At 53.9% G+C, this 22,019-nt stretch overlaps 1 protein-coding gene across 1 annotated transcript in view; it reads left to right on the forward strand.

Moving 5' to 3' along the window:
* Positions 1-22,019, forward strand: part of Myo18b (myosin XVIIIB) — a 224,980-nt gene that overhangs the window by 74,201 nt on the left and 128,760 nt on the right. Inside the window, exons 18-22 of the mRNA XM_047561579.1 lie at positions 323-482; positions 3,046-3,229; positions 3,875-4,097; positions 8,613-8,722; positions 18,713-18,778. Coding sequence (XP_047417535.1) covers positions 323-482; positions 3,046-3,229; positions 3,875-4,097; positions 8,613-8,722; positions 18,713-18,778 — 743 coding nt within the window. The remainder of the gene's footprint in view (positions 1-322; positions 483-3,045; positions 3,230-3,874; positions 4,098-8,612; positions 8,723-18,712; positions 18,779-22,019) is intronic.

Raw genomic sequence — 22,019 nt, forward strand, 5'->3', positions numbered from 1 at the left:
AGGTACTTGTGAAATGGGTGTTAATGTAAAGAAAACAGTCAGTCCATCACAGCCTAGGTGACAGGGAAACAGTGGCAAAACTTCTGAAGGTGGTGTGTGCTCATGGCGCCAGGTGAGCGTAGGATCCTGGGTTTGAGAAAGTGGAGAGGGAAAAATCCGCATCGGAGAGAGTGTGCGTGAGTTCCCGGTGCAGAAGAAACGAGGTGCCTCACTCGGCCCCCTGGGAGCCTGCTACCTTGGAAACAGGTGTTCCTGGGGACACCGGCTGATTGCAGTGTCCCCAACCAGGCCCGAACATTCATGCCGCCATGTCTGTCTACAGGGACCTCCGCCCTGCGGACCTGTGAGCAGCCCCTTCAGTGCGAGATTGCCCACCAGCTGGGACACGACCCCGTGCGCTATGACCTCACGGGCTGGCTCCACAAAGCCAAGCCCAACCTCTCGGCCCTGGACGCCCCCCAGGTCCTTCAGCAATCGAAAAGGTGAGCCGCCGGGGACGGGCAGGGGCATTGAGGGTGCCGAGGATTCTGGGACTTCAAAGCCACAGCAGCCCAGCGAGGGAGGGCTGGTCTGGGGTTCCCCTTTCTCCCACTGTGGAGCCAAGAACTGGAGCCGTGAGATGTGTCCCCAGGGCCAGAGCGAATCCAGCAGAGGAGGACAGCAGCCTTCTAGGGAGGTCCTGCAGGAGCTGAAAAGCGGTGACTTCTTCTCTTGGCTCTTTGCCTTCCATTAAGTATCTGAGAGATGATGTGACTGGAACAACTTTTATGGACAGCCTAGAACTTGGGGGTCGTAAAACCAAAATGATATGTTTCGCAGCATTAGAAAGAAAAAAAAAAAATCTGTGTTCCCTGGCTGCTCGTGTCGGACGCCAGACGTGCTGGCAGAGCGCCGGAGAGATCCTGCTTCTGCTCCGGAGTTAACGGAAAATGCCTGTGTGCGTGCTGAACGCCTCCCAAGTTCAATGTCGCGCTCCTGTAGGGGCTGAGCTGTCCACAAGGAAGGCGGTGCCGGTGCCTTGGGTGGGCGGAGCAGTGAGGAGGGAACGGGTACTGACTGCCCTGTGGGCACCTGGCCTCCGCTCCGCACCTCGTTCATGCTTATTGAAGACACTGTGTCCTTAGCCCCATTTCACAGATGAACTAACTGAGCCTCACATGCTGAGGTGGATCACATCTGCTCACGCCACCAGAAAAAGTGGCAAAACTAAGTCTCAGTGATCCTTAGAGGAGTCCTCAGGGTGTTATGGTCAGAGGAAATGGGAAATTGACATATGGGACGTGAGGACAGGGGATGAGACTACAGGGAGCCAGCAGGCCCACCCAGGACTGAGGGAGAGCCAGGGGCCTGCTCAAGCCCCAGCCCCTCCCCTGGTCACCTGAGTGACCACAGGAGTCTCTTTCTCTCCTCTGGGTTGGTTTGGCTTCCTCCACCATAAAACAGAGCTGGACCTGGTTAGAAATCTGGCAGCCCTGACAGCTTTTGAGGCAGGTGGACATTCACATGGCGCTTGTCTTCCAAGCTGCACGACAGGGGTGACTTCGTCGGCTGGGAGATGGGAGCCATGGTAGCAGGCTTGCTGCTGGAGGTCAGGCTTCGGCTGAGCAGGTGGCTCACGGAGAAGCCGGTTCCGGTACCTTCTCAGCACATCTTGCGTTTCCTTCCTGCTCTAAAATTTGGTGGCTGCAGCTGAGTGAGGGGCATTGAGTTAGGGAAGGGTGAGGCAGAACTTGATTGACAGATGACCTTCGGTGCGGTGCCAGGGGCATTCTGGGAAGGAGGAAGAGCCTGGGCGTAGTCCCAGCCCTCGCAGAGGGTGAGAGAACAGGCACATGGAGAGCGACTCCTCTTAGAGTGGCTTCTACGCTCTCTGGCGACCCGTCTGTCAGGTCAATCATTGGCGGGGTGGAGAGCAGAGGGGGCTTTGTGGTCTCGAGTCTGACTGGGCAGCCAGGTGCCCCCAGGCAGTGCGTGTTCCACATTCAGATTCCCGGGCCCACCTGCGGTCTCCAGGGAGGTCCCCTGCCACTGTGTTGCTGGGGAACTTTCTAGAAGGGCCTTATGTACACTCAAGTTTCAGAACCACTGGTCTGATAGAAGTCTTCTCTAGTCGGGGAGCCCAGGTCCCCTGGAGAGACCAGGTGACGCGGCCAGGGTCGCGTGATCCACGCCCAGAGGGCTCACTCGGGTCCTGCAGACAGAGGAGCCCACGGCGGAGGTCAGGGCTCCTCTCCCTGAACCGGTGTTGGTCCTGGGCCCCGGCCACCTCCTCTACCGCAGGGCGCTGTCCCTGGTCCTCTCTCAACATCCCCTTCAGACGCTCATTTGAGCCAGAGTGTGGGCACCTTTGTGCGTCTGCCGCACGTTTGGCCTGCTGCCGTCGCCTTGGGGCAGCACGCATGTCCGAAGCAGTGTGGACAGCCATATTGGACAGTGTGTCCTCAGGGCCGAGAGCGGGACCTGGACTTTTGGTGCGCTCTGGATGCTTACATCGGAGGAGGGTGGGGGTCCAGGCCTTCCCTGGCTCCCAGTCCCCTCCTGAGGGACAGCAGGGTCTGTCTTGCTTTGTTTGTCCTCTGATGCCCAAACCAGAGGGCAGGTCAGCTCAGGATCATCAGAGTGGACACTTGAAGGCAGCCGCCACGGTCCTCAGGAGGGGTCCATTGTGGGGGAAGGTCCTCGCTGCCTCGTGGGCGTGGGGCTGGGCACGCCACTCACTTATATTGCAGCTCCAGAAACTGCCAGCTGAGCCAGGGCCTCCCTCATTCATGCGGGAAACATGTAGTAGGCACCTGCTGTATGCCAGGCCTGTTCTGGGTGATGAAGACGTCATGCCCTCTACGACAGTGGTGGCCTGGGGACTGGCTAGGGGCAGAGGTGGGAGGGGTTCCTGCAGGAGGACCACCCACAGCGAGGCAGGACAGCGCGTTTGCTGGTGGCAGAGAGGCAGGAGGAAGGGGCTGTGCAGGAAGCGAGGCGGGCTCGTTCCTTTTGTCCCCCCCAAGAGCCCCCTGAAGCCCACTCTCTTGTCCCTCCGCCCACCAGGGAGGAGCTGCAGAGCCTGTTCCAGGCCCGGGCCAAGCTGCCCCCGGTGTGCCGGGCAGTGGCGGGCCTGGAGGGCAGCTCGGAGCGGGCGTCGCTGCGGAGCCGCGTGGCGAGGAGGACGTTTGCCAGCAGCCTGGGCGCAGTGAGGAGGAGAGCCCCGTGCTCCCAGGTCAAGCTGCAGGTGGTGAGCGGCCCAGCCCCGGAACCCAGGGCCCCATCCTGCGGGGCGCAGTGTCTGCCTGCCCGTCTCCCGCCTCCCCATCAAGCCTGGAGGGCGGCCGGGAGGAAGGGAGGCTCTGAGCGCAGGGAGGTCAGCCAAGGTCCCCGGCCTGGGAGGGGCCAGATCCGAGGCCTCGGCCACTGGGTCTTGAGGGAGGGCCTTGGGAGAGTTTCCCGAACGCCCCCAGGGAAGTGACCCGTCTAGCCAGCTCCACCTGTCCCTCCCGCCAGGAGGCTCTTTATTGGGCGGCATCAGGAACCAGCTCTGGATTTACCAAGGCCGGAGATGTCAGTCCATGAAGGCACCAGAGGACTTGGCTGGGTGACAGTGTGGGCTGCCCCAGACTCCAGCCTCAGCTCTCTGCTGCTGTTCTGTGATCCCGGGGCCACCCGCTGGCCCTCTCTGCCTCAGTTTCCCCACTGATCTCAGCAGTGGCTGCTAGAAAGTCCCCGTATTTCCCCTAAGTGCAAATCAGGATTGTGGTATTAGGATATAGGGCCCCCCAAAATGCCCAGGCTGCTGAATGTATGCTGGGGGCCTGTGGGGACCTCCTGTCTACCCCCCTCCAAGACCAAGTGGCCCTGACCTCTCCTCTCTGCTTGGCCCTAGGATGCTCTGGTCAACCTGGTGAAACGGTCTCAGCTACACTTTATCCACTGCCTGACGCCGACCCCGACGGTGGAGAGCAGGGGTGGCCGGGGCTCTCCCACACCGCCACGGCCTGATGGGGACCAACCCGAGGCAGACACGCCCCTGCCCCTGGACATCCCAGGCCTCAGGGTGCAGCTGGCAGGATCCCACATCCTGGAGGCGCTGCGTCTGCACAGGACAGGTGAGCGATGAGTCACCTTGTCTCTGGTCCCTGGACCCACCCACCTGCCAGGGGCAACAAAGGGGCAAGAGACCTACTGTGTGCCAGGAGGTTTGCACATAGCATGCTGTTTGTACAAAGCCCCGAGAGGGACAGACTCTGTTCAGCCCCATTTTACGGATGAAGTTCCGAGAAGCCAAAGGACTAGCTCCAGGTCCCCCAGCGAGGCCGAGGCAGAGCCTGGGTTTGGACCAGGTTTCCTCGAATCCAAAGCCCCTGTGCTTTCTGGAATTGTCGGCATGCTCCTAAAGGGCTCGATGGGACAGGGTGCTACTTCCCGTCTTGGGCTAGAGAGCGGACCTTCCAAGCCGAGCAGTAATTTGGCGTCCAGGGTGCTCGGTTTGGCTGGAGAGGTCAGTACGCTCACAGAGGACCATCCAGGAGGGACGAAGGCCTCGGTGCCCCAGGGATGCCTGGAGGACAGAGCTCTGCATTCCCACTCGGGAGACCAGGAGCCTCCTAGAGGATCCTAATCGGGACATGAACATGGGAAGCGGCTCTGGGCTCAGAGGTGGGGGAGGGGCAGGAAAATCAGCAAGTCCGCAGGCGGGAGGGGGAGGAGCTTGTGCTTCAGGAGTGGGGTTCAAAGAAATGGGGGGCTGTGGGATGAGGCCGGCTCCAGCGGGAAGGCCGCGATGCCTGGCAGACATTGTCTTTCCCAGGTCCCGCTGGGGAGGGGAGGGGGCGCTGGGGAGGTGTCAATCACAGGGACGCAGCCCTCAGGGTGGCCGTCAGTCAGCCAGCACCCTGGCGTCCTCCCTGATCCCAGAAGTCCAGTTTGACCTTGAACCTGCGTCTCCTGGGCCTCCCCAGGATTCCCCCCCTTGATGGTTAGAGACGGGCTGGGCGAGGTCGTTTTCCCTGCAGAGGATGCGGTGCCTGGGCTGGCGTGGGGCTCAGGTGGGCACCCGCTTGTGTCATGTTGCAGTGGCCGTGATGGGTCCAGCCCGGGGTCCCTGTGCCATCTCCCCACCCCCGCAGTCATGGCGGAAGCCTGGGGACGGGGACTTGACGAGAGGCTGGGAACAGCTGGAAGCAAAGCGGAGGCTCCCCTCTGAGCTCGTCACCGATTTTCCCTTCTCGAGCAGCTGGGGGCGGAGGGAGGCAGATGATGTCACAGGGAAGAACCAGACGGTCACAGCTGGCAGCTAATCGATTCCTGCCCGGCTGGCAGGCAGGAAGCACCGGGCCTTTGCAGGTGCCCTAGGCGGTCTAGGGCCATTAGACTGTGCCTGCCTGGGTCAGGGCGGCCCTTCCTCGGGCTCATGCTGTCACGGTGAGGTCTGCCCCCTCCTCAGCACAGCCCAGCTCAGACGGTGACCTCCCACTGAGTAAAGGGGGGGGTCTCAAGCCAGGACTTCCCAATTTCTGCTTCTCAGACCTGGTTTGCCTGCCTGCCTGCCTTCCTTCCCTCCTTCCCTCCTTCTTCCCTCCCTCCCTCCTCCCTCCTTCCTCCCTCCCTCCTTCCTCCCTCCCTCCCTCCTCCCTCCTTCCTCCCTCCCTCCCTCCTCCCTCCCTCCCTCCCTTTCCAATTTCTGCTTCTCAGACCTGGGCTCCCTCCCTTCCTCCCTCCCTCCCTTTCTTCCTTCCTTCCTTCCTTCCTTCCCTCCTCCCTCCTTCCTCCCTCCCTCCCTCCTCCCTCCTCCCTCCCTCCTTCCTTCCTTCCTTCCTTCCTTCCTCCCTCCTTCCTTCCTCCCTCCCTCCTCCCTCCTTCCTTCCTTTCCTCCCTCCCTCCCTCCCTCCTTCCTTCCTTCCTTCCTTCCTTCCTTCCTCCTTCCTTCCTCCCTCCCTCCTCCCTCCTTCCTTCCTTTCCTCCCTCCCTCCCTCCCTCCCTCCTTCCTTCCTTCCTTCCTTCCTTCCTTCCTTCCTTCCAAAACTTTCCAATTTCTGCTTCTCAGGCTTGGTCTTCCTCCCTTCCTCCCTCCTTCCCTCCCTCCCTCCTTCCTCCCTTCCTTCCCTCTCTCTCTCTCTCTCTAGGTCCCTTCTATCTCTTTCAAACCCACATAAGTTACATTTGCACGCCTACATAGATGCATGCATTAAATACAGTTGGGGAAGGAAAAATAACAGAATGAGACAAACGGCATTACCCTATATACATGGTGTGACTCTACTTCATGTAGAACCAGAGAAACAAGTTGTACCTCATTTGTGTACAGTGAATCGAAACAAATAAATACATTCAAAAAAGTGAAGCCCCCCAAAATAAATGCTATAATTAAATAAAAAGAGGCTTTTACATAATTACATTTTAATAATCAAATTTAATTTCAGTAAAAAGATACCGTTGTGTCTGCATGCCTGTGTTCCGCGTCCATGGCTGCCTCACATGTAAGACAAGCACAGATATGCTATTTATGGAGCACCTGATATGTGTTGGGGACACTCCTGAGATGGACTGGCTCCCACAGCCCTTGGCACGGTGCCTGGAGTAGGGTTGGCCCTTCGTATCTGTGGGTTCCCCATCTGTAGGGATTCAGCTAGCCTCGGATTGAAAATATCTAAGAAAAGATCGCACCTGTACTGAACATGTGCAGATTTCTTTTTCTTGACATTATTCCCTAAACAATAGAGTCTAACAATTATTTTACAGCAGCCACATTGTGTTGGGGATTGTAAGTCATCCAGAGATGATTTTGAACAGCTGGGAGAAGGGGCGTAGCTTCTATGCAAATCCCGTAGCGTTTTACATCAGGGGCTTGAGCATCTATGGATTGGAGTATCCAAGGGGGTCCTGGCACCAATCTCACTGCAGATACCAAAGGATGACTGTGTAGTAGGTGCTCATTAAACACCACCTACGGGACAGCCTGGCGGGTCCAGCTCAGGCTCTGGAAAGGGGGGGCCTGGCTGCCGCCAGCTGCTACCTCTCGCCAGCCCTGTGACCGCAGGCAAGTCTCGAGAATGTGCTTCCTGTTCCTCTCCTAAATGCTCCTCTCTCAAGAGACCTGTTGCAAGAGCAGGCAACTGGGGAGGGATGAAGCTTAGAGGGGCCGGATGTGGGGAAGCAGTGATACGTTAGCCACCAGCTGTCCTCAGCAGGCCCACCCCACAGTGACCAGGGGAAGACAGGCCATGCCGCTTTCATGCATCAAGTTCAGATGGCCTCCTTTGTCCCCAGTCACCAGGCTCATAATGGCTAACATGAGACGGAGTCCAGCTAAGTCTGACCTAGAAGAAAATGCAGCCGAGCCTGGTGGCACACGCCAGTCATCCCAGCGTCTCGGGAGGCTGGCGCAGGAGGATCGCAAGTTGGAGGCCAGCCTCAGCAACTTCGCGAGGCCCTGTCTCAAAATAAAAAAATAAAAAGGGCTGGGGATGTGGCTCAGTGGTCTAGCACACCTGGGTTCAATCCCCATATTAAAAAAAGAAAGCAAGATGGATGGTTGCAGGCTTGGAACCTCTGGTTCCTGCCTCTGCTGTCCATGTCCTTCAAAGCCTGCCAAAGGCCTTCCTCCCCCAAGAAGGCCTCCTGGATTAGCCACGCACCCGAGGGCTCTCCTCGCAGCCCGTGCATTTGTCTTACTGTGAAGCCGCAGGCGTGGAGTAGGATGTCCCCAGACCTGTCCAACATTTCCAGATCTTTCTGAAGCACTGAGGCTCTGCGGTCTCCCTTGCACACAGGGAGAAAAGTCCAAACCTTGAGACCTCAAATATGAGGCCTCGTCCCTGCTTCTCTCTGGCTACCCTCCCCAGAATCATCGCCACTGCCTGGGTTTGAGTCCCGGCAGGGACACTTGCTGTTTTGTGTGTCTACTTGAGTTTCTCTCTCTGGACCTCAATCTCCCCATTGATGAAATGAGGGAAATGACCAAGGTCTTGGTGACACCGAGGGGTTGTAGCCTGGCATGTGACACGCAGCCGCCCTCGACAGTGCTGGCGGTGGCCGTGACCGAGGGACAAGGCCTTCCCTGTCCACTCTCGGTCTTGCCTGGGCAGTTCCCTGTGTGCAGAATCCCCTTCCACACCAAGTCCGGGAAGCTCATGGCTCCTCCGAAACCTGGCTCCCAAGTCACAGTCTCTGAATTGCTCAGGTTTCTCGAGTGTCCTCACAGCATCCCGCCTGTGTGACAGACCTAAGGAGCTGTCGGCTGCCGCTCCATGCTGTGTCCCCCTGCGCTTTCTCTGGAGTGGAGAAAACGGGGGGTCAGAAAACTGTCCACCGTCAAAGGCATTTGGGGGAACCACGCCTTGGGGGTCCCCTGCCCTGTGGGAGTTCTTGGTCCTTTGACTTGGGCGCTGACAAGCACTAGGACCTTCGAAGGGCGGACCAGAGTTCAGCACGTAGTAGGGTTTGTGTTCTGGAAAATCTCACACCAGCCGATGAGGAGCCAAGGTCTCCGGCTGTGAGTCCCACAGTCCGTCACCAGCCAGGCTGCGAGTGGGGTCCTGAGCGGCTGGGGTCTCGAGTGCAGGGCCGGCTCTTCTCACGTGTACTCTGTGACATGTCCCGCCTGCGCCCTCCCACCTCCCCAGGCTACGCTGACCACATGGGGCTCGCTCAGTTCCGCCGGCGCTTCCAGGTGCTGGACCCTGAGTTGCTGAAGAAGCTCGCGTCGACCTCGGAGGGAACGGACGAGAGGAAGGTAAGCCCTGGGAGCTTCGGCTGGGGTCCCGGGGGGCCCCGTTCCCTGGGGACTGCGCGGGCTACACCTGGTGCGGGCGGGATCCCAGATCTGGCCTGGGGGTCACACCCAGGGTACCGGGGGTTTGGCTTAGACCCTTGTTGCCAACCGCACCTTCCCAACCGTGTCACCGGGGCCTGTCCCCACCCCAGAACGGCCCTCCTGAGACCTTGCATGAGGACGTGCTGGAGAAGAACTAGGCAGAGTGTTAGACTGTGTCCCAGCGAAAGGGGGCCGCAGCCAGGTGACAAGCCATCATTTCTAAAGGACGTCTCCCTCAGCACCAGCTCCCCGAGGTGGCCCACGGAAAGGGGGCTTCCGGGTCCTTAGTATTGGGGAGAGTGCCACACGGGCCTTCATCTCCCCGCCTCCGGTTCCTCACTTGCAATGTAGAAATGACGAGACGCCTATCTCGATAGGACGTCCCGCGGGTGCCGGGCTATCACAGAGTTGATGGGTTCTACACTCATAGTAAGGGACCAGCATAGACAGAGGACCGCCATCAGCAGCCGCAGCCTCTTCCCAGGCCAGCGTGAGGGCCACCAAGCCATACGCTCTATTCTAAATCACATGGAAATGTCACCTCCACGCGAGTGTGCCCACGTGGATCTGAGGTAGCCCGGCTATCCTTGGTCACTGCGTCAGAAGGCCAGAGGGACGGACAGAGTCACAACTCGCGGGGTCTTGGCTCCAGCGGATGGGAGGTTGGCTCAGCAGACTTGGCTTCTGGAGAGCAGCACTGTCCCCTCTCATTTTGGAAGCTGTGAAATGCCTCTTGGCTTAGTGCCACCAGCCACTCACTACCAGTAATTTCTCGGGGTTCTTTGTCCTTGGTCCTGCCCCTCAAAACTTGCTCTGCAGGCAGAGGGTCTGGAATGGAGCCGTTGAAAGGGTCCCGACTCCTCAGCCGGTGAAATGGGGCAGGAGCGGCGTGGGGAGCTTTCTGCGGGGGCCTGGGCGTAGCATATGGGAGCGTTTCTATTCTCGATGGCTCAGCAGGTTTCTGTCACAGCCAAGCCCAAGCCACCTCCGTACGCACCAGAGGCCTCGGAAAATGGAAAATTCCAAGGCGGGTGGATTGGGTTGGGAGTTTTTGCTTCTCATTTTTTTTTTTATTTGCTCACCAATTCCATTAGCTGCAGTATAGAATTTTGGTAGCAAAGAAGGGAAAGACCGTCATCTTAGGAAAAAGCAGATATGATTTGTTGGTGGGGTGACGTGATACACCGTCCATTGCGCCCAGACACGTGCTTGGGTGGCACACCAGCAACCCCGTAAGGACCTCGGGATTGGACAAGACACCTCTGACGGCCAGCAACGTCCAGGCTGTCGCTAGGCACTAGGTGGCGGCGGCCGAGGGAGCTCACCACAGGTGAAGAAGGTGGAGTCCCTCTGTGCCCAGCAGGTGGCTTCTTTTCAAGCCATCACTGCTTCTGCAGAGGCTTTCAATGGGTGGCCCCTGCTGGGGATTTCCTGTTCCTGCCTCTAACCACAAAGGCACAATCCCCACGGCCAATATCAACACAGTGTGAGAGGTCGCGGGGCAACGGCTCAGGTGCTCAGAGGACAAAACCTCTCCACTTGGGGAACTGCCCGCCCCTGGTGGCAGAGACAGCGAAGGCCTGGAGCACCCAGTGGGGCAGCCAGGGGGCTGGTTTCTGAACATAGGCTCCTGGGGTCACCAGGGACGAGAAATAATAAGAGCTCTTATTACTGTGGTCAGAAGCACACAGTGTAAACTTTTATACCTTAACCATTTTTAAGAATGTAGGATGGTAGTATTCCCATTGGTGGGTAACCATCACCACCATCCATCTCCAGAACAATCCATCTTGCAAAGCGGAAGCTCTGTACCCATGGAATGATGGCTCTTCACTCCCTCCTCCCCCAGCCCCCAGTGCCCGCCACCTTACTTTCCATCTCTATGGATTGGACCACTCCAGGTACCTTGTGGAGTCGTACAATATGTGTACACGTTTGTGACTGCTTTATTTTAGTTTAATGTCCTCAAGGCTCATCTCTGAAGGATGGATCAGGTCTTCTTTCCTTTGTCAGGGCTGAATAATATTCCATGGTGTGTGTATATACCTCATTTAACCTGCCCATTTCTATGTCAGTGTCACATTGGTTGCTTCCATGGGTCAGCTAATGTGAAAAGTGAGACTGTGAATTTAGGTGTAACAAAGACTCCTTTCAGATCTGGCTTTCAGTTCTTTCGGGTATGTACCCAGATGTAGGATTTCTGCATCATATGCTAACTTTGTTTTTAAGTGTTTAAAGAAATTCCTGTTTTCCACAGTGGTTGCACCATTTTGTGTTCCCACCAATACTGCACAAAGGATTCATTTTCTCTCCAGCTTTGTCCTTTCTCTCTCTCTCTCTCTCTCTCTCTCTCTCTCTCTCTCTCTCCCCCCTCACTTCTTTCTTTTACTTTTCCTATTGACCATCCTAATATCATGAGATAGCATCTCATTGTGCTTTTGATTACACTTCCCTAATGATAAAGATGTCCTGCTTTTGAAGGAAGCCCTTGGAGGGCAGGGAGGCTTGGACCCAGTTCTGTACAGCACGGGTGATCCATCAACACTGATTTACAATAGTCACTATTGATTTCATCCGACTTTAACCAAGTTCCTGCTCTCCACCCAGCCGTGTGCTAGAGATCCCGGGATGATCAGAACACAGCCCCGAGGAGTGGCACTTTCCATACAGAGGGAGGGCTTGGGACAGCCCAGGGAGTGCCACCAAAGCTTCTGATGTTTCCAGTGGAGATGAAAGTGGAGCCTTCAGGGATGGTGCCTCAGAGCAGCGGAGGCTCAGCTGCGCCTGGTGGGCTCGTTTGGAGGAATCGAGTGAGAGAAAGAATTGCCATTCCCACCCTGGGGGTAGCGTGTGCAGAGACGGAGCCATGAGGCGTGTGGACGGGGTAGTGCAGCTGGGCTGTGAAGGTCGCCAGGAGCCCGGGGAAGCACCCAGGAAGCCACTGGGAGTACACCCTTCTCCTTGGGAGAGTCTGATCTTTGATGACGGACCACTGAAGGGTTTCCGTAGGCGTGTGGAGGAAGGTCTTACCTTCACTGCGTAGGCCGGCTTAAGCATTCCCATAGTCCTCTCCAGGGGGCCATGTCTGTGTGCTGACCTCCAGCTGTTCAGGATGCCCTTGTCTCTTCTAGACACCTAGGAACATACTCGGACTTCCAAAATGGCCCTGACCGCCCTCTCTTCTCATCCTGGGTCTCAAGTTTCCCCATGTGGTCCAGATTGTACCTTCACCAACACTGACGCCCCCTGGTGCAGTCTCAGACGTGCCAGTTAAGGAACTCTTTCCACCCCCCTGGCTACGCCCCAGATTCTGTCTCTTCCCTCTCTGCCGCCAGAGCAGGCATTGAGAATCTCTGATCGATGCAGCAAACCCCTGGGTCCACACTCCTCCCTGCAGGGTGTCTATAGCATTGATTGATTTTAGCCAACAAATTCTCTTTCTCTGGGCATTTGATCTGAGAAATATAATTAAGGACTTTCAATTCATCTTCTCAAAGGCACCCACGCTCCCTCTTTCTCAGACTCTGGTGGATGCTCCCAGTTTCCTCTGAATTTATTTCAAGAGCCAGTGTGTTGGACAGAAGCCTCCATGAGTCAGTGGCTGGAGAGGGAGCTGTCCGCTCTGAGGTGCTGAACGGAGTCAGTGGCTGGAGAGGGAGCTGTCCGCTCTCAGGTGCTGAACGGAGTCAGTGGCTGGAGAGGGAGCTGTCCGCTCTCAGGTGCTGAACGGCATCGGGCGCCTCCTGAAGACTTGACCCCGGGGAATTCATGGAGCAGCCTTTTCTTCCTCTCCTGGCAGTGCCCTCCAGTTTGGGTCTACAGTTCTAATTATTTTAGATATCTCTAGTCAGTGGCAACTAACCGAATTGTGTGTGTGTGTGTGTGTGTGTGTGTCTGTCTGTCTGTCTGTCTTCTGCCTCTATTTCTACTTCCTTCTACTTCAAAGCCCATGGGATGCTCTCTGTCCTTACGGAGTGATTTTGCAGCTGTGTGAGAGGTTCATGCCTTAAAACACGGTGTAGGTCGGACACACTTGGGTTCAAAATGTGTCTTCTTCCATGTCTCTTTTTGTGAATCCAGGTCAATGATACTTGATAAAGACCTGAACACAGGCAAATGGAACAGCTACAGCAAAACAACCAGCACATAGTATGTGCTCAGGGGAAGGCCACCATTGGACTGTGGTATGGGTTTCATGGGGGCAGGCAATGAACTGAGCCTCCCATTCCACCAACTTGGCTCACTGAGGAGGCAGGGTCGGCAGGCAGGGTAGAAGCACACTCCCTATTATCCCTGGGGTCTCTCACTGTCCAGAATATTCAGCCAGATATGAGATGCCAGCCCTCGTGTTGGGTGAGCACAGACCTCCTGAACAGCGGAGAGAAAGGTCTTTGCAAAACTCTCGGGTGTGATTCTTACGTCTAATTTTCCCACCACTTCCTAAGCGTCAGGTCTTCAAGCCGTCGACCCCAGAGGCAGAAGCAACTCTGTTCTACAGTCCTCTCAGCTTTCACTCCACAAGATTTTTGGGGAATTTCCGGTTAGGTGCAGACATTTCTAACTGCTGTGTATCCCTGATACTGTGTGAACCCTGATGCTGTGTGAACCCTTTTGTCACCATAGAATGTCCATCTCCATTTCTGGGAATGATTTTTGATTTAAAGTCTGTTTTGTTTGATGTGATCCCAGATCCCTGGATATACATAGTATATCCAATTTCCTTTTCCCTCTTTCGATCTGTCTTTGAATATAAACTGTATCACCTGTAAAATGTAGATTTTTTAAAAAAAATCCAGAGTGACAGTCTCAGTCATTCTATACAGTGTCCAATCCATTGATATTTAATGTGATTTATACCTGTCATTTTGTTATTCATTTTTAGAATGTTACCTGTCTTTGTAGAATCCCTCTCCTCCTTCCTTATTTATGTTTTGGTACTGGGGATGGAACTGAGGGTGCTTAACCACTGAGCCATATCTCCAGCCCTTTTTATATTTTTATTTTGAGACAAGATCTTGCTAAGTTGCTTAGGGCCTCGCTATATTACTGAGGCTAACTTTGAACTTGTGATCCTCCTACCTCAGCCCTCCTGAGCCACTGGAGTGACAGGCATGTGTCACTGCATCCAGCTTACTTCCTTATTTGGTACAAACTAGATATTGTTCCAGTGTAATCCCTAGAGTGTTCTTTTCCTGTGGTTGTTCTAGGGATTATAGTAGGCAACAAAAACATGTGATAAATTCAGATGAATGCTAACTGAATTCTGGTAAGATCCAAGATCTTTGTTCCAACATAGCACCATCTTCTCCTGCTATCTTAGTGGTCTTCCTGTGATATATATCACATCTCTATCTCATCAACCCAATAAGACAGCATTATAATTTTCTGGTAGTTAATCTTAGATCTTCTAAATTATTTAATGGAAGAGAAGAGGAGAATGTATTCATGTAGCATTTTGTATTTCCTATAGTTTTACATTTTCTGCTGCTCTTTCTTGCTTCGAGGATTTGCATGATCTCTGCTGCTATTTCATCTTTTCGTACACGTGAGGAAGCAGTTCAAGTCTGACAGCAATATGTTCTCTGGAGTCTTTATTTGCCGGGAAGAGTCTTTATTTTGCCTTCGTTTGTGGAGGCCAGTTTTTGCTAGATATGGAGTTTTTGATTGACAGGCATGTTTTTCCTTTCTGCTCTTGTGCTGTGGGGTCCCACTGCATCCCGGGCCTCATTGTAACAAGCCAGCCTTTGATTGCTTTGACATTCTCCTCCACTCAGTGAGTCATAGATCTTTCCTTTAGGTGTGACTTTCAGCCATCCAGCGTACCTTGGGGTGGCTCTCTTCGTGTTGATCCTCTTCAGAATCCACAGATCTTTCTGGAATGCATAGATTCCATTGGGGAGCGGGAGTCAAATTCAGTGATGCTAAGTCTCCATTTTTGGAGACTTGGTTTTCTATCTCTTTCTCCTCTCCTTCCGAGACTCCCTTGATGCCTGTGTTGGTATGTGCAATGTGGCTGCACCTGTTGCTAACGCTCTGTTCAGTTTTCTTTGTTCCTGTGTCATTCTGTTCTTCAAATTGGGTCATTTCCATTGATGCCTCTTCAGATTCACCATTTCAGATCTGCTTCTGGATTTCTCTAGTGAATTTATCATTTCAGTTATAGCATATTTCAAATGAAGAATTTCCACTTGGATTTTTTTTTAGCAACTTCTATCTCTTCATTGATATTTTATATCTAGTGAGCCTTGATTATTCTTTTTTAGAAGTGGGGAGCTTGGGACTGAATGTAGGACCTTGCGTGTGCCCAGTGTGCTCTCTGCCACTGAGCTAGGTCCCCCGGTCTATACTATCCTTCAGTTCATTCAATATTATTTCCTTTAGTTCTTTGAACATATTTATAAGAGCAGTGTGGATGCCTTTGTATGTTGAGTTCACATTCTGAGCCCACTGAGAGTTTCTACTGGCTGCTTCCCTGTCCCCCAAGAAGAGATTATCCTCATTTCTAGGTAATTTAAAAAAATTTTTGCTTATCTTTTAATTTCTATTGAAAATGGACATCTTTTTGGGGAGGGGATACTGGGGACTGAACTCAGGGGCACTCGGCCACAGAGCCACATCCCCAGCCCTGTTTTGTATTTGATTTAGAGACAGGGTCTCACTGAGTTCCTGAGGGCCTCGCTTTTCTGAGGCTGGCTTTGAACTCATGATCCTCCTGCCTCAGCCTCCTGAGCTGCTGGGATGACAGGCATGTGCCATCGTGCCTGGCGAGAATGGACATTTAGGTGATACGCTATAGCAGTTGTAGACTCCCCTATTCTTAAATATTTTGCAGTTTTGCTTGTGTAGACTTAAGTAGTCTGCCTTCCCCTTGGTGTGGGACCACGATGTCTCTGGCCAGTTAACATACATATTTTTAGTTTAAAGCCTGGCTTCCGGGCAGTCCCCCTGGGTCAACCTAACTTACTGGTCAGCAGAATTCCTAGTAGACATCTTGCATCTCTGCAGATTCTGCCTCCTTCTGGTGGATCTGTGTGGTCGGGAAATGTGTTCTGCGTCCTTGCCGTCTACAACTCTGTTCTAGCTGTCCATTTCCTGGCCGGCCCTTTTCTCTGCCTGTGTTCCTACCCTCCTGTCCAGAGAAGGCAAATGCAGAGAGCTGGGGCCCTTGCGCTCTCTCTTGTTCTTGGCTTTAACCTTGAGCCAGAAATACATGGGTACGTGTCAAGCCCTGTGGCCACCCGTCTCCAACTCCTTGCCAAGTTTCTGGTTGTGCATGATCTGTTGCTAGCTTCAGTCACCGGTCACCTTAGGCTTCGTCATGTCGTTGGCCGACCCCCTCATTTCCTGCCAGGATAATGACCGTTTCTAACGAGGCTCTCAAGGGTGGGTTTTTCCCTGCTTTGAACCACCTAAGTGCCCCTTCAGGCACGAAAGCTGCTGTTTTCAGTGTGTCCCCTGCTGGTAGGGCCCCTTCAGAGACAAAGCTGGGGGTCAGAGGGAGAGTAGGCGAGGGCCAGCCCCCCTCACCGTGGTCACCTGCTCTCCCTGGCCCTACCTCAAGTCCAGGGACGTTTCTTGAATAAATGCTTCTTGATTTGTGAAACCTCTTGGCTCAATTTCCAGAGTATTGGACTTGATTTTTTGGGAAATTTTATCCATTTTTGTCACTGGGGAGAACAGGCGGGCTGTTCATTAAGCTCATCTGTGAGTGCTTTGTCATTCTGGAAGTCTCCCTCTCACCTGCCGCTTTGAAGGCCTCGTTAAGTCCCCACCGTGCTCCTGAGGGCAGATGGGATTACCCCATGTTCCAGGGAGGGCACTGAGGACCAGAGGGGAGGAGTGACTTGCTAGGGTCACCCAGCTGGTGAGTGGCGAGACAGGGCAAGGACAGCAGTAGGGGGTGGAGACCCAGCTCCCGAGTCCTTGGTCTGGGTCCCTGCTGTCACTGCCTGTGTCAGGACCTTTGTTGAGTTATCCCAGCAGTGGGCCTCAGTTTCTCTACCTGTGAAATGGGGATGAAATGCAGAGATTTGGAACCAGACAGAATGATTGACTGTAAGCTTCTGGAGCCGTCCTCAGGTGGACTGAGAACGGCGATTCCTTGGAGCAAAGCGGCCAATATTGTTCTCATGAAAGTAGCAGTCCACACCGAGAGGAGAAGCCTCCATTCTCTGGGCGGTTCTGATCCACGAGAGTGCCAGTTCCATTACGAGGCAGGACCAGGAAGTCATCTCTTACCCACACCTGGGTCTGCGCCTTGTCTTTTACCCGCTGGCTGTTGGGGATTGATCGCCTCGGGTCGGGCTGAATAGAACAATTGATATTCGTTCGGCTCTAAGAGAAACTTCATCGGGTTTCATCTAATTGTCGTATGAATGAGGCTAACAAGGCAATTAACTGCAACGCCATTTACAAAGTCCCTGTCATTTATTCTCAGTCATGCCTCCCAGGTGCTAAGGTCCAGGTAGAGCCCCGTCATCACCGTGCAGGTGTGAACTCACGTGCTCACGCGACATTTTGACTGCTGCCAACTTATCTGTGAAACAAAGTCAACAGAACTGAATATTCTTGGGGGTGTTGGTATTCTCAGCTTCATAGACATCTACAGGAATTTTTTTTTTTTGGTACCAGGTATTGAACTCAGGGGGACTTAACCACTGAGCCACCTCCCCCGTTCTTTTTATTTTTTTAATTTTGAGACAGGGTCCTGCTAAGTTGCTTAGGGCCTCACTAAATTGTTGAGGCTGCTTTGAACTGGCGGTCCTCCTGCCTCAGCCTCCGTTGCTGTTGGGAGGACAGGCGTGCACGTCACATCTGAAGGATTCTAAGAAAACAAGGAGATGGAGCAGATGACCTGGTTATTATGGTGGCTGAAGATGTTCTTGGCAGTGCTTGGGTTGATCCAACAGATGAAAGACTTCCATGTTGTGCAGAAACCCTACCAGGATTTGCCCCAAACACATGACTGCGGGTGTGGAGTGACTCTGAACGTAGATTGAGAGCTCACTGTATGGCAGACACAGCCTCAGAATCTTCTCAAACAGTTGCCATTTATTTTCGTCACTTTCCTGAAAGAAGTTTGGGCCTCCAGGAAAGCGTTTGTCTGCGGTCAGTTTATGAACGGTGAAGCCAAGCCCTGAATGCAGACAGGTCCAGCTCCAACTCTTCTTCTCTGAACCCCTGGACTCCACTGCCCGGGCAGACTCAGACCCATCCCTCGCTCTTGGGTCTCACTTGCTTTACCCCCATCCGTTTTGCCTTCAGTCTCTCTTATTGTTTCTCCCTTGGTGCAGAGAGAAACGGTATTATACTTTGGATATATTTTTTTCATGCATTTCTGCTCTCTGCAGCTTTCTGGAAACATTTTTGGCTAAAATGTAATAAGTGAAACCACAGAAAATTTTGAAGGAATGTGGTGGAATATTCTTTCGGGTTTTGTGAATGATGCTGCTATGAACATTGTGGCACAGGCATCTCCTGGGGACCCCGTTTTTAATTCTCTTGGGTCTGTGTGCAGAAGTGGGATTGCTGGAGCACACGGAAATCCTGGGTCGAATTTCTTGAGAGCCGCCATATGTTTTTCCATAGCACTACACTCTTCATTTCATTGCCTTTGTTTTTCTCTTCTGTAAAGTGGGCCTGTTCATAGGGCAACCCACCCAAGGTTGTCATGAGGAGGAAGCAAATTGGTGTCTTTGAAGGTTTCAGTGGAGTGGCTGGTATACAGTAGGTGCTCTGTACATGCTGCTTTTCTGCACTTGTCTCTGTGTTTGGGGCCCTGATGACCAAAGCTCCTCGGCTGTGGGCTCATCCTCTTCCGGGTGTGGTTGGCCTCCGTGGCCTCACTTCCCCTCAGGCCTCCTGCCTCCCGCTCCCTTCTCCTCTGACTTCTCTCTCTCTCCTCCTCAGGCCGTGGAGCAGCTCCTGCAGACCCTGGATCTGGAGAAGAAGGCGGTGGCCGTGGGACACAGCCAAGTGAGTGGCGCATCTTTCTGAGCCCTCCTGCCTGTCCCGGCAGAGGAGACCCGAGGCCTCGACCTCCATGTGCCCTCACCTCACGATCTCCGTGTGTCTCCTTTTTTCCAAACTCAAAACGGGGCGAATCCTTCTCTGCCCTGCCCATCTCACAGGATCATGAAGACAAAATGTCACAATGAGGGCCAAAACGGCGTTGGGGAAGGTCATTTATTAGAGGTCACACACACAGGGACCTCAGTGGTCTGGGCGAGTTCACATTCAGGTCCTCACGTGACCTTCTGAGCCTCAGGAACAAACCCCGCCTTGAAACCCACCAAGAGCACCCTTCCTCACCCGAAGCCCTCGAACCTCTGCTTTGCCACCATCCGTAACGCGACACGGTCCTAGCTGGTGAGCAGCCAGGAGTGGGGGGGCTCGAGGAGGAAGCCTGTGGGGTTTCAGGTTGAGGGAGCGTTTCCCAAACAGAGCTCACCCCAAAGCTTTACCAAAGAAACATGCTGAAATGTTTCTAGAAGAACGTCACCGCTCCCCAGCACGCGATATGCCGTCCATTTGCAAGAAGGGAAACCTCGCCTTTGGGGGTTTGCAAACTCTTTGACCGTGGAACCCTCAGCCTTTGGTTCCTGCGGAGTAGTCCTTCCCTGACTTCCGGAACCAGCGTTCCCCGGGCTGCCCTTTGGGAAGAGAGACGCACAGATTTCAGACTCCCAAGGACCAGGTGGCGGGCGGGGAAGGGGATGATGCTGAGAAGCATGAGCTGGCGAGGGCACCGATGTGCATCCATGTCCCCGGCTGGTTATCTGCCAACGGATTAGCAGTATCCTCCAAGCCCCGTGGATGGACTCGCGGCCACGTGCTAGGTGGGCTGCTGGGGAAGAGCCTCCATTGCAGAAGCCCACCCAGGGCACCATTGACCTTGGAGCCTGGCCCAGCACGCGTCCCGGAAAGCGACGCTTCCCTTGGAGAGCTCACTCACTCACACAGCCGGCCGCTCCTTAGCTTGTGCTTGATACATGAGGACCTCCCTGCTGGCCCCTGGGGCCTGCCGTGGGGCCTGGGCCAAGCTGTGAGTCAACTATGGTCCCAGCCTGAGCTCTCCTGCTGGGAGTCATGGCGTCTGGGTCTCGGTAAATGTTTCCGATAGGAGAATCTTGTCGGTCACTGAGCCGGGTGGTCTGCCAGGAAATGTCACACTTGGTTCTTGGTCCCTCACAGTCTGCCGTGTGGCAGCAGCTCATGCCTGCTGGACAGGCGAGTAGCCCCTACCTTCTGGAAATAAGCAGACCTCAAGGGCTGATGGGGAGCAGACCCTGCTCAGTCCAAATTCCAGGCCCCTTTCAAATGCTGTCCAAGTGGCCATGGTTCTCTTGTTTATTGATGAAGAGCTTCCACACGTTGATTATGCTCCTGAGTCGAGGGGATCATCCTTCAGGTCTGTGACCCACAGCCTTGCAGACCAGCAGTTCTCAAAGTGTGGTCCGTGGACCAGCAGCATGGCCTGAGAACTTGGTTACAATGCAACTCCTCAGCCTCCACCCCAGACGCAGTGATTCGGAAACTCTGCATTGGGGCCCAGGAGTCTGCAGGCACAAGCCCCCAGGTGATCCGAAGGCATTCGAACCACTGGACTAGATAATTAGCCAGCTATTTCATGAATACAGAAATCAGCTCCTACCATCCCAGATGCTACCACAGAGCAAGGAGAGAACCAGGAGCCACTACACACTTTTCTTTTCTTTACAGTGGTAGAAGCCAGAAGTCTATAAACCTAAATATCCCAATAATAACATGTTATTACTGTTGAACAATCATCCTTGGTATCCACAAAGAGACTGTCAAGAGCAGTTCAAGGTCAATGTCTCCATTTGGAAGCCAGGCTAGACAATAGACTGCGCCCTTCCGGCAGGTGCAGTATCTTATACTTGACGGACTGGTCCTTCCGAGCCAGGAACGGAGCCCAGTGGAAAAGAACAGCCGACCCGGCCCATACCCAGACTCCAACGCTTCCCAGCTGTGCATTATGAGTGAGTGACGGAACCTCTCTGAGCCTCAGTCACCTCATCTGTGAAATGGGACCACAACTTTCTGCCTCCCAAGCGTGGGAATCAGTATGTGATCACTTAACGAGTGAGCTGTCCCTAATTACAGAATATAATGGCCCATGGGGCCATGCGTGGATTAGATGGGGCAATGTTCTGATGTTTAAAGAATTCAGCTCCTCGAATCGATCCCAGGTCTTGGTGGAGAGGAGCTCAATCCTCACCAGTACCAGAAATGGGGGCAATTTCCATATCATGGTTTCTCTTGACTTTTAGCATTTTTAGATGAAATCAGCCGCCCGCGTGGATTCCTTAAAGATTGGGGTGTCCAGGATGTTGGGCTCTGCTCGGGGGCAGTGAGGAGTTGGACTTGTGAAGTATGAATAATTCAGATTTTTCTTGGTGACCTCTCAGCCCCCGTCACCTCCTTCGGGTTCACACCCTGGGCCATGACATGACGAGAAAGGCGTGATTCCATTTGCGGTTGGACCTCTGGTTGGCCCATATGCTCAGCAAAACCAAACAGAAGCAAGAAGCTAAGATTCTGCGGAGGCGATGACTTACTCCCGTCCTGTCGCGTGCTCGTTTCCAATTACCTTTGTAATGAAAGCCTCATACTTCATCAGTAGTGCCCGGTGGCACCCGCCACCTGTGGTGAGACACCAACTGATGTCATCATTTCCATCATTGATTTCTTTTCTATCGCAGCTTTGGGGACTCACTAGCTTGTGAAATTAATACAGTCATTATTAAGGCAATCCGAGGGGTAATGAGTCACTCGTGTCTTTATTTCGATGAGGCTAATTGTCCTGGTGGCCCTGGCTGATAGCAAGCGTTCCTTCCCAACAGCAAAGGAGCAGTCGCCACACGGGGTTAGCGCCGGTGGCGTGCGCGGGTTTCCATCTTCGCGTTGAGAAGGGCTCGCCAGCCGACCGGCAGAGTGCTCTCCTTTACTACAAAGTAGGTCTCGGGTGAGGGAGCATCGATGGGACCCTTGGTTCCACCTGCAGTCAAACCGCACTTGGACCTCAGATGGCAGATGTCTGGATCCTAAGGAGCGAGGACGCGAAGCTTCACGTTGACACGGACGAATGGGTGCGAGGGATGCACTGAGGATCCAGGTTCGAGTCTCAGCTCCGTCGCTCACCGGCTGTGTGAGCTTGAGTCGATTAGGTGACCGATTTCTCCCGGGGCTAAAA

The sequence above is a fragment of the Sciurus carolinensis genome, chromosome 8 (genome assembly GCF_902686445.1).
Source record: "Sciurus carolinensis chromosome 8, mSciCar1.2, whole genome shotgun sequence".
Lineage (NCBI taxonomy): Eukaryota > Metazoa > Chordata > Mammalia > Rodentia > Sciuridae > Sciurus > Sciurus carolinensis.